General features: G+C 35.9%; 1 protein-coding gene across 1 annotated transcript in view; it reads left to right on the top strand.

The window, feature by feature from the left end:
* The window catches only part of CNTNAP2 (contactin associated protein 2), a 1362616-nt gene that overhangs the window by 443012 nt on the left and 903958 nt on the right, over positions 1-15646 (top strand). The window contains exon 8 of the mRNA XM_082693594.1: positions 14766-14915. Within this exon, the coding sequence (XP_082549720.1) occupies positions 14766-14915 (150 nt within the window). The remainder of the gene's footprint in view (positions 1-14765; positions 14916-15646) is intronic.

Genomic DNA, 15646 nt, shown 5'->3' with positions numbered 1-15646 from the left:
TATATGGTTGTTATAGAGCCAACACATGGAAAAATATCTAGAAGAAAGAAAGAATTTTGTGACGTATCTAATCTTGAAGAAAACAATCTTAAATTCTGGCAATGTTAATTTTAAGCTTTTAATTTGTTTTGTTATCGAAATTTAGGGAAAAAATGAGAAAATGGACTCAGAGATTAGCCCAAGCTAAATTGCCATTATTATCTGCATTCATGGGCCCCTATTATTCTTTCTCTCAGATACTCTTTTTGCATTACTTCTATAATGCTGACTTGACAGACTAGACAAACAGTCATTAACCAATAGCATCGTGTAGCAGTATTTTCTCCTTAATATGCATGAGGACAGGAACTATATGCCTTTGGGACTTGAAAGAGATGAGGCACTCTGTAATCATTGTAATACCTGTCTAACAGGGCTGTGCCGCCCAGGAAGATGGGAATCAACAGACTTTGAAGAACATGTTAGACTATGAAAACAAGAGAATGCCTGCACTTGGGATTACTTTTTATTTAAAGATTCCCAACTGGGTACCAAAATCATCTCAGCTATACTTTTCCTTCCCTACTCACTTCTTATTTATTTATTTTCCCTGTGTCATGCAACTCTAGTTTATAAAATAGAGGGAAACTAGTCATAGAAATTATATAAATATATGTAAAGATATTTAAATCTCATTGACAGGCACAATAAGGCAAACTTCTTGAGTCCAGGAATCATCATGTTTATTCTTTTATCAGGTACAGTGTTTCTGATAGGAATGCCCTCAGAAAAAGAGGAATTGATTTGAATGTCCTTGCCATTTGGACAGTGTCAATTTCCTATAAACAAGGATGATTTTGTGCCTTTAGAGAAAATTGTAGGATATTGCAATTTATCTGAAACATATGTGGAACAAAGATAAAGGACTAAATAGAACTTAGTCAATTTAGACTTAAGAAATAAATTGCAATAATAATAATGAAAATAACTCATTTTCCCCAAGTAGGAATCATTTCCCAGTCATAACTTTCTATTTAAGTCAAATACAAAACAGTGACTATAAACAAAAAATAATGAATATTTAAGTTTAAAATCAATTAACTGACATATTTATTTTAGAAATTAAGGAACAAAAATATAACCAATAAGCCATTAAATGGAAAAACTGGAATGTAAGAAAAGTAATGAATCTGAAAAGCATAAATGAATTGATAGGATTTTCATTGCCCAGTAAAGTCAATTAAATGCAATTAAAAGATGATGGATTCTATAAACCATGTTATGAACCCGAAAGTCGAGGTAAACCCCTGAAATTATAAACAAATTTTGGATATATGAGTAAGGACTTTTTTCTTAGGACAGGATTCATAATGTTCTTCAGGTTTTCGGCATAGACTGTTACTCAAAATCCTCCTTCTGTTTATCCTACTCTTCAGGGATTCTATATGTTCCCTCTTTACACTCCGCCTGCCTTGTCCTCAGCGCACTCCAATTCCCACTGACCTCTATTACTCCCAAATCTAGTGTCCACTTCCTGTCCTCACTTTACCTCACAGGCATCCTCTCCGTGAAGCTTCCCTTCTTCTGGAAACAGTCTTTCCCTTAATAGCACATTCTCCTCGTTTCTTTCCTGTGTTACTGGCTACTCTTTCTCAGTCTTCTTTCCTGGCCACTGCTCCTCTTTCCAACTTCTAAGTTTAGAGCATGCCAAGACCCAGATCAGACTCTCCTCTTGATCTCTGTGTTCTCTCTAGGTAGGCTTATCGAGTCCCATGCCTTATGCCTACGACATCAAATCTCTAAGCCCAGATGTTACTTCTCTCTTGAGCTCTAGACACAAATATGCAAGTACCTGCCTGACATCTCTGCTTACATGTCTAATGGATGTACCCGACTTTGCCTCCCTTCCCCAGGATCCCATTACTTAAATGGCATTCGTTTCCACTCAAATGCTTCAGCCACAAATCTTCATCTTTCTCGAACTTTTGATAACCAGTTAATGAGTAAGACCTGTCAATGGTATCTCCAAATTATATGACAAATCTGGCTTTTCTCCAATGCTAACCTGTCCACATCTCCATCATCTGTGTTCCTAACTACTGTGAGAGCGTTCTAATGGGTCTCCCTGCTTTCACTCTTGCCTCCCTGCGTCTACTCACCTTCCAGTAGCTAGAGTGCATCCTTAAAATTGAAACAGAATCATGGCACTTTTCACACTAGATATAGCAAAGGTTTTCTATCCCACTTAATAGTTCATATTGTAATTAAAACTCTCAAGGCCCTTACTTATCAAACCTCTGCCTATTTGTTCTCATTTTCTCAATCCTACCCTCTTCTCTCCTTATCAAACAATCTTAGCAAGTCCCACAATTTTCTCCATCATGACATCTGTTTTATTTCTGTTATAGCATTTACCATACCTGAAATTGTACTGTCACCTTGTTATTGCCTATGATCTGTCTCCCCTGAGGGCAGGACTTTGTCTGTCTTCTTCACTGTTACATCCTGGTGCCTAAAACAATGCCAGTCATGCCACGGGAGAACTATAAATGAGTGAAAGAATGAACATAACTCTTTGGAGTGCAACTCTAGGAGAGCTTGAGCTGGTAGGGGTACATCTCCATGTTATTTTTCTTAAATTCTGAAAAGTTAGGCTGAGAAGACAGGACTGTCAAATTTCCCCCATCAAGGGAAAACCTGAGACCTGGGGAGAGGATGATTGTTGCTGCTTGTCCCTTTGATGCATTTCTCCATTCTTCAACTATTGCATCGAAGTAATCTACAAGGTTTGTAACTTTTATAGTAAAAAGTAGAATAAAACACACCAGATGTTAAGTGTGATGTCTCTTGGGGATATGAATCATTTTTTCCCCTCCCGTATACTTTTTTGAGTTTCTGTGTTTTCTTCAGCACATCTTGTTTTATAGATGAAAAACATTTATAAAAACCCTTTATTTATGATGCAAAACTCATGTAAGATGTCATTCCTCAATATTGTCTTAATCTGCCCTATGAAGATACACATACAACGCACAAAATGTGACATATGCCTTTTGTAAAACCTTGGAAGTACTTTCTCTATACATACATGTATGTGTCCTTGTACATGTGTTACAAAAATAATAATGATAGAATAGAAACTGCTACTCGCTATTGATAGCATCAGGTGACTCACACACACTATGCCTCATGAATTATTGATAACAACTCTCTGACATAGTGCTGTATCTTCCTTTAAAAGTGAGGAAACCAAGTTGCAGAGAGGCTTAGTAATGGCCTCAAAATAAAATAGCTAGATTTTTCTACCACAGAGACCACTTCTGACTTACTCACCTCTCTGTCTTCACTGCTAACTTAGTGCCTGGGAAATAGTAGGTAGTGTATGTATTTGTGGATAAATGTATTTATGTATATGTATTTATGGAACAGTGTCGTTGGCATTTGGATTCATGGGTGAGTGACGTCTAGACTCTTCAGTGCAGAATCACACTATGTCTTTGGTGTTGTCTCTATGTGCACATTAATCAGAAATCTTATGAATAGAAACCTTCCTTGAAATTAGCAATAACTTCTTCAGAGTGACTTGTATTTCATTTTATATTCAAGGCAGGATCAAATACTCAAATGAATGAATGACTGAATGAATGAGTCAGAATTAGTGCATAAACTAGAGTCCTAGTTTGATAAGGTTTTTTGAAGTTCAGTATTTACTTGGCCGTATTCCTGCTTTATGTTCTTTGGAACAGTTATGTTCTTTGGAAGATTATCTCAAGAGAAAAGTGACCATAGAATAATCATAAAGCTTTGAATAAGAGATTTTGAAGTACGGTGGTATTTGACTTTTGGTTGGGAATCAGCAATGGTTAAGATAATTATTAGAGATTTTTATATGAAATTGTAGTCCTGGGGTAGTTACTTAATTTTTTTAACATCCTAAAATATTGTCCTCTAAAAGCTTAACATATTAATACAATATGTATTGTATTTGGGTTTTATTTGGGTTTTATTTAATTGCAACTAATGGGATACATTGGGTTTCTCAGTGTTCAATAATTCAGAAAACAAAGCAAAAAACAGTCCTCAAGTAAAATTCAGTTGAACTTAAAAATGAGTATCACTATTACTTCAATTATTTCAAAAAATGTTCTTCATATTTTTTAGGTAAAAACTACATACAGTTACTTTTTATTATTTGTGGTAGTTATGTTCTCTATGGTCATTGCAAACACTGAATTAGTGAATATTGAACTCTTGCTCCTACAAGAAACATAGGGTTAGGTTCCTGCATGCCTCTGGTCACAACATTGACATCAACCGATCAGTACAGAACCTTGTTTCTTGTGTGTTTCTGTTAAAAGTTCTCTCGTTTATTACATATACTTGATTCACCATCATGGAACTCATGGCCCACAGCGTTATAACCTGTACCTGAAACAAGCTTGTCTAACATACATCATTTTTCTCTGTAAGACACATCTCAGCTTTCTCGAAACTAGGAACACTAGCACTGTAGCACTGTGTTTGGGGAACTTTTAATTTTTATTGATTGGTTGATGTGTGTGTGTGTGTGTACACAATACCGTGCTTCAACAATTCTATACGTCACTCAGTGCTCATCATGGTAAGTGTACTGTTTCATCCTCTTCACATATTTTACCATCAGGGACCATTTTAAAGAGCAAAATCAACAAACAACACAAAAATGGGAGAAACATGGTATTAAATAGGCAGTGGGGAGGACAGGATGAGAGCTGAACCAACGAGGCAGGGGCTGCCTGTTTTGACTTCACCTGGGAGCTTGTGCCAGTTTCAACCGATCTACGCATGCTCAAGTCCACGAATGACCCTGGACGTGCATGTATTGGCTTGGGGTTACAGAAAAATATTAGCAAGTATGTGTGCTCACAAATATATAGACTCCATGAATGAGAATCAACTGTGTGTGAAATACAGAGGTCTAAGATGTACAGTTCAGTGGGTTCTAATAAATACACATACGCAATGCGGCAGCCTCCAGTCGAGATATGAAATGTGTTCATCACCTCAGGGAGTTTCCAGAGAGTTTCCTTCTGCCACTCCCCTGTCCATTCCCACCTTCAACTCTCTCTCTCGTAGACAGCCCAACTGCTGGCCGGTACTTTTCGTGTCTACCTTCTTTCAGGCAAACAATGTTGTTTGTACCACTAGTTAATTCTTTTTTTTTTTTTTATTAGTTAGCGACATTGCTTTGTATGAATGTACACTGTGTTTAGGCCTGTTCAGTTTAGGCCTGTAATAAAACTGCCAAAACATTTCTTTGCAAATATTTTTGCAACGTATATTTTGATTAGGGTGAGTAAATATTTAGGAGGGGAATTGTGGGGTGATAGGATTAGCATATGTTTTACTTTATTAAAGAAAAAATAAAACTGAGCTGCCAAAGAATTTTTCAAAGTGGTTGTACAACTTTACATCTCACCGATGGTGTAGGAATTCAGATTGATCCTGATCTTAGCTAGTTTTGTTAGTTTTGAGTCCCTGAAGTGGGTGGAAAATTGTATATCATTATGATTTTAATTTCCCTGATGACTAACAACACAGTAATAAAAAAGTCATGTAATATGCTTTCCTCCATGTATTTATCTTAAAGATTCCATTCAAGTGGCTCTTTCAAGGCAAAGTGATGTTTCAAAGTGACTTTTTGTCTGTACCTATAGAGGACAGCATTTGGCAGTTTCTTCAGCTGAAAAAAACCAAAGAACTTTTTGCCTGTCCAAGCACCTTATTACATGTTTTGTGACATTTACAATGTGGTTTGTATTGGCACATAAAAAGTGAGCAAGATTAAATGAGATCAAGTCCTTATGATACAGAATTTATAGATAATATAATACTGCCTGGCCTATTTTAAAAAAGATAGATTCTTTTTTTTTCTTTCTATTACATACATAGATAATTGATAATTTTTGAGATCTGTCGGTAGCACATCAGAACACTGTAACTGCCTAAAGATGGATTCATATCCTAGTTAATTTTTCTCTCAAGATTGAATACTGAGCAAAAGACTTGAAATTCTAGTCATTGTAATTTTATCTGAAGCATTTTTAAACAGATGTTGCATCTTGGTTTGCTACTATATTTTAAATACTTTCTTTTTTCAGTATTCATTAAACTGGTCTCTTTTTCTTGTCTCTAATAAGAGAAACAGCTGTTTCTTCTTGTTCTATTAGTGCAACCACCTCAAGAGCCTTACTTTAAAAAATAATACCATTAGAAAGACAGCTTAGATAGAATATGCTTCATTAACATGGTACATTTGCATACAAAACAAGTTTTTCTAACAATTATAAGTTAGAGAAATGTAAATGAAAATATTATAAAACAATTTAATTATGAAAAAAAATTATGACCAGAAGCTGTAAAATGGTTTCAGAGATGTTAGTTTTAGGTTAAAAACTCTCTTTGTAAAAATACCTGTTTCCTTTTAGAATATACACTTGGAAAGTTTTGATTGTTATGAATTAGTAACTGGAAGTATCTATTATAAAGTAATGTCAAATAACCATTAAGAGTAAAATTACATCAAAATGATATATTTTTAAAACACAAATACTGGGGCATCTGGGTGTCTCAGTGGGTCAAAGCCTCTGCCTTTGGCTCAGGTCATCATCCCAGGGTCTTGGGATAGAGCCCTGCTCTCTGCGTGGCAGGGAGCCTACTCCCCCCCCCCTTCTCTGCCTGCCTCTCTGTCTACTTGTGATCTCTCTCTGTCAAATAAATAAACAAAATCTTAAAAAAAAAATAAATAAAACACAAATATTTTAGAAAATATGTACTTCAATTTATATCAGTCTTCTCAAAATTAGTCACCATAGGAAGTCCTTACTTGGAATTATATTTAATTTTTGGAAATACTTCACAAACATTCAGCAAATTATTATCATTATTTTTAAAAAATCCTATCTATTGAATAATCTAGTTAACACACACACACACACACACACACACAATTTGGGGAGGATAAAGCAGACCTTAACTATGAAAGAGTAGCTCAAAGTTGGCTTAAATTAGCTTAACAATTGTTGACCCTGATATTAACAAGAGGTATAATCAGCTACTGCCAAATCCCTAAATCCCTCACCATTGATATTACATGATTGAAATTATATGGGGAGGAGGATATTTGTTCATAAACAAAACCAATTTTTAATCATTTCATATAAGTTAATGCTTATAGAATTAAACAACAACCCAAGTTGATATTTAGAAAGCTGGGCTAACTGACCTTATAAGAAACAGAAGTTACTTACTGAGTGTTAACTATGTGTGAAGCACTTCTCTAAATGATAACATATTTACACGTAATCCTCATAACCACCCTATGAGGTATATACTTTTATTAGTCCCATTTACTAAGTAAGAGAACTGAAACAGGCTGAATTGCTGACAGTCTGGCTATTCAGTGAGCAGAAATGAGGTTTTTACCCAGATGGTCTGACTTCCGAATCCCTGCTTCCTCCATTATGCAGGCTGCCCTTCTGAGGGTGGGTCTGTAAGTGAGACACTTCTGGGCTCTAAACTCTTTCCCAGTCTCATAGAGGGCATGGTGCATGTGTGCCTGAGCAGAATATGAACCCAAGTATCGGGCGGTCCCCCATTTTCCCAACAAGATAATTAAGAATACCTTTTAACTAACTTCCATGTAAAAACTTTTAGTTTAAATATATGTATAATATTTACATAGTTACTATGTGTTTTTAAAATTACATACACAAATAATTTAGGATGTTTATTGTCTACTCTTACTTTTTGGAAATAATTGCATTATAATTTCTTCAGATGCAGCCTTAGCATTGATGTCTGTCATAACTGTGAGTCATCTAGAAAAGATCATCATCACCTCTAAGTTGTTTGTACACAGGATTTTTTTTTCACATCTAATGTCACTGGATACTGGACATTATTTTTCTAAGCCTCAAGTGCCCACTAGCATAATACTAGGATATACCTTTTTTCTAGCTGTCCCCATGTGTGTATTTATGATTCCACATTTGAAGTCTTATTTTATCACTGTCTTGTTTAGTGAGCTTACTTATAACTACACCAATATTACAATTTACAATATTTGTAATCGAAACTCTCCCCCCAAAATTCATCCTTCTCTATAAAATGAGACTAATCAAACTAAAAAAAAATTTTTTTGACATAATGATATGGATATACATATGCTGCTTTCGGGGTGCCAGGCTGTGTTTTAATGCTATAGAAATAATAATTACTCCTCAAATCCAATCTGTTAAGTGGATAGTGTTATTTTCATTTTAGACAAGCTATGAGGCACGGAGTGGTTAAGTGAAGTGGCCAGGTTGGCAAGGGACAGAGCAAAGGCAGGCAGCCTGGGTTCGGGACCAGTCCTCTTCATCTTCATGCTGTTTTCCATCCTGCTGTCCTGCTGCTGCCGGTCCGCAAGAGTCAACACACTTACATAGACAGTGTGTGCACATAGTGCCCAACACAACAAGGATCTCAGGAAGTGCTAGCCAGATGAGACATGGGGTTCTTTTATAAGTATCAGTAACTAGCATCCTTCTTTTTTGATCTGGTACTGAGCCACCATGCAGCCACCAAGACCCCCTGCTTCCAGGAGTATAGGTCCCTGGTGAGTCTCTGTTTCCTGGGAGATTCATTGGCTCTAGAACAATGAGTAGAGGAATATCATGTCTTTAACAATTGAAAAGTGCTGCTTTCATCCAGTTTGTTAATGTGTTCTTTGTTATTTACGACTCACAAATTTCTTTTTTTTTTCTTCTTTAAGATTTTATCTATTTATTTGAGAGAGAGTGAGCAAGGGAGCAAGCAAGAGAACACAAACGGGAAGGGGCAGAAGGGAAGCAGCAGACCCCCCCCCTCCCGGAGCAGGGATTCCCAATGCGGGGCTCAATCCCTGGACCCTGGGATCATGACCTGAACTGAAGGCAGACACTTAACCAACTGAGCCACCAGTGCCCCTGTGACTCACAAATTTTTTTTGAGAGTCACCTGCATTTTTATGTTTATTTTTTAATTTTAATTTATTAGCATATAATGTATTATTTGCTTCAGGGTCTGTGAATCATCAGTTTTACACAATTCACAGCACTCATAGCACATACCCTCCCCAATGTCCATAACCCCACCACCCTCTCCCTCCCTTCCCACCCCCCAGCAACCCTCAGTTTGTTTCCTGAGATTAAGAGTCACTTATGGTTTGTCTCCCTTCCTGGTCCAATCTTGTTAACGTATTTCCCTCCCTTCACCCCACAACCTCCTGCCCTGGCTCTCAAATTCCGCATATCAGAGAGATCATATGATAATTATCTTTCTCTGATTGACTTATTTTGCTTAGCATAATACTCTCTAGCTCCATCCTCGTCATTTCAAATGGCAAGATTTTGAGGTTTTTTGATGGCTGCATAGTATTATGTGTGTGTGTGTGTGTGTGAGTGTGTATCACATCTTCTTTCTCCATTCATCCGTTGATGGACATCTAGGGTCTTTCCATAGTTTAGCTATTGAGGACATTGCTGCTATAAACATTTGGGTGTACTTGACCCTTTAGATCACTACATTGGTATCTTTAGGGTTAATACCCAGTAGTGCGATTGCTGGGTCACACGGTAGCTCTATTTTCAATGTTTTGAGGAACCTCCATAACATTTTCCAGAGTGGCTGCACCAGCTTGCATTCCCACCAACAGTGTAGGAGGGTTCCCCTCTCTTCACATCCTCGTGAACATCTGTCATTTCCTGGCTTGTTAATTTTAGCCATTCTGACTTGTGTGAGGTGGTATCTCATTGTGGTTTTTATTTGTATTTCCCTGATGCTGAGTGATGTTCAGCACTTTTTCATGTGTCTGTTGGCCATCTGGATGTCTTCTTTGCAGAAACGTCTGTTCATGTCTTCTGCCCATTTTTTGATTGGATTATTTATTCTTTGGGTGTTGAATTTGATAAGTTCTTTATAGATATTGGATACTATCCCTTTATCTGAAATGTCGTTTGCAAATGTCTTCTCCCATTCTATCAGTTGTCTTTTGATTTTGTTAACTGTTTCCTTTGCTGTGCAAAAGCTTTTGATCTTGATGAAATCCCAATAGTTCATTTTTGCCCTTGCTTCCCTTGCCTTTGGCAATGTTTCTAGGAAAAAGTTTCTGCGGCTGAGTTCGAAGAGGTTGCTGCCTGTGTTCTCCTCAAGGATTTTGATGGATTCCTATATCACATTGAAGTCTTCCATCCATTTTGACTCTATTTTTATGTGTGGTGTAAGGAAATGGTCCAGCTTCATATTTCTGAATGTGTCTGTCCAATTTTCCCAGCACCGTTTGTTGAACAGACTGTCTCCTTTCCATTGGACATTCTTTCCTGCTTTGTCAAAGTTCATAGAACTGAGGTTCTAGTTCTGGGCTCTCTACTCTGTTCCATTAATCTATGTGTCTGTTTTTATGCCAGTATCATACTGTCTTGATGATTATAGCTTTGTAATAGAGCTTGAAGTCTGGAATTGTGATGCCTACAACTTCGGTTTTCTTTTTCAACATCCCTCTGGCTATTCAGGCTCCTTTCTGGTTCCATACAAATTTTGGGATTATTTGTTCCATTTCTTTGGAAAAAAAGGATGGTATTTTGATAGGGATTGCATTAAATGTGTAGATTGCTTTAGGTAGCATAGACATGTTTACAGTATTTGTTCTTCCAGTCCATGAGCTTAGAACATTTTTCCATTTCTTTGTGTCTTCCTCAGTTTCTTTCATGAGTACTCTATGGTTTACTGAGTACAGATTTTTTGCCTCTTTGGTTAATGTATTTCTAGATATCTTATGGTTTGGGTCCAGTTTTAAGTGGGATTGACTCCTTAATTTCTCTTTCTTCAATACTGTTGTTGGCGTGTACAAATGCAACTGATTTCTGGGCATTGATTTTTTAATATTCTGATATGTAACTGAATTCCTGAATGAGTTCTAGCAGTTTCTGAGTTCAGTCTTTTGGTTTTCCATGTAAAGAATCATATCATCTACAAAGAATAAGAGTTTTACTGCTTCTCTGCTGATTCGCATGCCTTTTATTTCCTTTTTTTGTCTGATTGTGAAGCTCAGATTTCTAGTAGTATGTTGAATATCCGTGGTGATAGTGGACAGCCCAGGTGTGTTCCTGACCTTAGGGGGGAAGCTCTGTTTTTCCCCATTGAGAATGATATTCGCTGTGCGTTTTTCATAGATGGCTTTGATGATATGGAGGTATGTACCCTCTATCCCTACACTGGGAAGAGTTTTGATCAAGAAAAATTGCTGTACTTTGTCAAATGCTTTTTCAGCATCTATTGAGACTATCCTATGGTTCTTGTTCTTTCTTTTATTAATGTATTGTATCACATTGACTGCAGATGTTGAACCAACCTTGCAGCCCAGGAATAAATCCCACTTGGTCGTGGTGAATAATCCTTTTAACAATCTTTTATTCACATTTTTAATGTGAATAATCCTTTTAATACTAGCCTATTGGCTAGTATTTTGGTGAGAATTTTTGCATCCATGTTCATCAAGGATATTGGTCTGTAATTCTCATTTTTGCCCTTTGTCTGGGTCTTTGTCTGGTTTGGGGATCAAGGTAATGCTGGTCTCATAAAATGAATTTGGAAGTTCTCCTTCCATTTTAATTTTTTGGAACAGTTTCAGGAGAATAGGAGTTAATTCTTGTTTAAATGCTTGGTAGAATTCCCCTGGGAAGCCATCTGACCCTGGGCTCTTGTTTGTTGGGAGAATTTTGAGGACTGCTTCAATCTCCTTACTGGTTATGGGTCTGTTCAAGTTTTCTATTTCTTCCTGGTTCAGTTTTGGTAGTTTATACATCTCTAGGAATGCATCCATTTCTTTCAGATTGTCAAATTGCACTCTGTCTTGGTGTGGTGGCAGTGAAAATCTGTGTGTGTGTGTGTGTGTGTGTGTGTATCTGTACAAGTGTGCATGTGTGCACACACATAGTGTAAGTGAACTCTGATCATGGATGCACAGAAGTTATATAACATGTTTTGTTGTTGTCTGGTTTGTTTTTGTTTCTTGTTTGTAAGAATCGAGCCTCTGCAGCCAGATATATCTGCATTTCAATTCTCACTTCTGCCACTTACTAACCATGCAATGTTTAAACTATATCAGATTCAGTTTTCTCACTTATTTATTTGAAGCAATAATTCCTAAAACATTTAGTGTGAATTATAAATGAATCAAATGCAAGAACTTATCAGAGTGAGTCGTGTATAGAGCTTAAAACACTATCTTTAAATATATTCACATACAGGAATACTGCAGTTGGATTCTGCTCTAGAAAAAGACTTTCAGGATTATTTTTCATAACATGGATGAAGAAAATTTTTGAAAAGTAGTTTATTTACTTTTGAGCAAGTAGATCATTCTTTCCCCATTGAAGAATTGAACTTCATTATAGCTGGGAGCCATTCCTATAATAGGTTGCTAAGGCATACCTCTTGAAGATTAAAAGTACAAAATAATAACTGGAATTCAAATGAATAGAAATCACAGTTTAAGCTCAGCTGCAGCAGTGGTTGCTGTCAACAAGCCTGCTTTCATTTCTCTAGTAATTAAGTTCCTTGAAAAAAAAAATAAAGTCACCTTTTTATTTTTATCTGATTGGAATACTAGACCCTTTGGCATGAACAGTTAAGCTTATGATATTCTTTTATAAATTAATTGTATGATGGAGAAATGTTCACAGGAATTTTTAGAAATGCATTCTGGACTACTGTTTAGAACAGAAAGCTCTGTCAGTTAAGTGACCTTTTCTGGTTGTGTGATTATTTAGAATTAGATTTGGAGAGTGAACATTTCTAACATTGATGTCCTTGGGATCTGTGCACCAAAATTGCATTTCAAAGTAGGGACTATCACATTATAAAGGCAAAACCCCAAACCATGCAGCGCTATACCTAATCAACACTCAACCCAGTTTTGTATTCTACAGAAAAATGTTACCATGAAGATACGGTCTTCTGTGCCACTGTTCTGTGGGAGAACCCTGATGTAATCTACTTAAGAAGGAAGTATTTCAATAAACACTAGTATTTGTGTGATCGCTAACTGATTTTAATTTTAGAATAAGACTTAACATTTACATAGTAATTTCACAGTACAAAATTGTGCATATATATTATACATTTTGTAACTTAGAGGTTATTCAGTATTAATTACTTTAGAACAGGGATTTTCTGTTTTCCTCCATTGATATAAAATGTGCTAAGTATGTATTTCTAAATTGAAATTTGAAAATCCTAAGAAAATACCTGAGGTGTGGTTATTTGTAGTGTTATTTATTAACACTGATAAATATTCACATACATGACAATCTTACAGGCTTCAACAGGCTTTAATTTTTTTTCCATTAAGATAGTATTTCTGTTTAATAGTTTCAGTCAACCAAAAGTTTATGCTCTTTCAGCAAAGGACCACATAGTAAATACTTTAGGCTTTGTGAGTTTTAACAAGTCTATGTAACAACAACTTGACTCTGGAGCAAGGCACTATGTAAGCAGAACTTTATGTGGACACTAAAATTTAAATTTTATATAATTTTCATATGTCATTTATTATTATTATCAGTATTTGTATTAGTATCAATTTTTAACTATTTCAAGATGTGAAAACTACTTTTTAGCTCTCAGACCATACAGGAACAGAAGGCAGCAGGCCAGGCTTGCCCTATAAACTGATTTGCAGACCTCTGATCAGAGGTTGGAAGCATCATCTGTGCTTCATTGACTTGCTCTCATTTCATTTTTAGCTACCTTTACTCTCTAGGCTTCTCTTTCATTTGTGAATCTGAAATGTGTCTTCAAGTAACTTCAAGTAATCTGTGGATTCTAAATTATTCTGTCTGGGTTAGAACAAAATCCCTTCCCTTTGCAAGAGAATAGACCTTTGTAAGTTCAAAGAAGGCCACTCGGACTCTCTTAGACTTCTCTATCTCTCTCTGTGTTTCTTAAACTCTTTCCCGGTGCTTATGTTTCATGGCTGATCTTCTTTGTTTGCTCCTTAATTTTCAATTCTTTACAAAATGAGCACACATTAAACAAAAACTTTAAGTTATTATCTGTCTAATGGAGAGTTTAAAAGAATGTCTGTTTCCAAAGATTTTTGTGCTAAGCCACAGTTAATGTGGTTGTTAGGAGTGGGAGCTATTGATTTATTTTTGTTGATTTATATGTTTAAATACAACCTAATTCATTATAAGGATACCTTATTTATAAATGATCAGATAACCTTGGTATTATTTCCTATGATTATGAGTGGTTAATTAGCACGTTAGTTCTTAGTTTCTACAACCTTGCCAGACATGGTTATTGAGAGAAAATAATAGCACAAAAAAGTTCTTAATAATTGAGAGAGATGTTAGATAAAAGTCATAAATCCATTTTGTTATTGGAGAGTGGCTTCTAGTAAACCTAATCATAAAATAAGTAATTAAAATAGTTCATCATCACCTCCCAAACAGCTTTATTCACTCCATTCATTTTCCCAGGTATGCCAATGGCACATTAATGATTATTCCCCTACTTTATTGGGTTCTGTTATGCCTTATCTGTCCAATGGAGGATAGAACCACTTATGATATTAAAGAAGCATGCAGTCAATTGCAAGTAGCACTGAATTTTTCTAGATGAAAATATACTAATTTTTACCAACAAATTTCTGACTCTTGGTATTGAAAATTGTTTTAAACTGTACCATCTTTAGAAAATAAATTGACTTTTTTTCTTAACAGGTTCTGGATTGAATGACGGACAGTGGCATGAAGTTCGTCTCCTAGCTAAGGAAAATTTTGCCATTCTCACCATCGATGGGGATGAGGCTTCAGCTGTTCGAACTAACAGTCCTCTTCAAGTTAAAACTGGCGAGAAGTACTTTTTTGGAGGTAAGATTACCATTTTTTATTGGTTAACTAGTACATTGTTAAAACAGAGTTTCAGTGAAGTTTGATTATGAACTATTTATATTTGATTCAGTAGACTCAGCACATCTCAGGGAAAATACCAAACTCTTATTCCGTGAGCTAAAGAGTGGCAAGTTTATGCTTCTTCGTGATGAAAGTATTCTTATGATGCCACCATATCCTTCTAGTTTAATTCAAATATTCAAAGTATAAAGCTTGAGATTCTGAATCCACTGATTATCATAATACTACCTTCAAAGTCAGATCCTTGGATCACCTATTGCTGTGTAATTAATTACTCCAGACCTTAGTGGCTTAGAACAACAAACATTGCCTCACAGTTTTGGAAGTGACATCCCATCACTTCAGTTATACACAGTTTGGTAGAAGTGAGTCACTAAATGCAGACCACACTTAAATGAAAGGGATTACATGAGAAGACGTGCATAGAGATCATCTTCCAGGCTGCCTGTACCTGTTGCCTAATAGGAAAGCCATCTTATCTTATATACTTGGTTCTTAAGTAGTGAAAGAATTAGTGAAAAAGAAGGTTCTCTTAAAACAATAAATTCTACTATATGTGAAAAAATGTCGCATGGACCTGAGCATTTTTTTCTTTAATTTAAAAAAACGTATCTTGCCAGAATTTTTTTTTATCATTAATGAAATGTAGGGACATCTTTTTATTAAAGAGTTTGGTGTGTTGTTTGAAT

Source organism: Mustela nivalis (genome assembly GCF_964662115.1).
Source record: "Mustela nivalis genome assembly, chromosome: 12".
Taxonomy (NCBI): Eukaryota; Metazoa; Chordata; class Mammalia; order Carnivora; family Mustelidae; genus Mustela; species Mustela nivalis.
The sequence above is the reverse complement of the archived record's forward strand: the minus strand, read 5'-3'. Positions and strand labels throughout refer to the sequence as shown.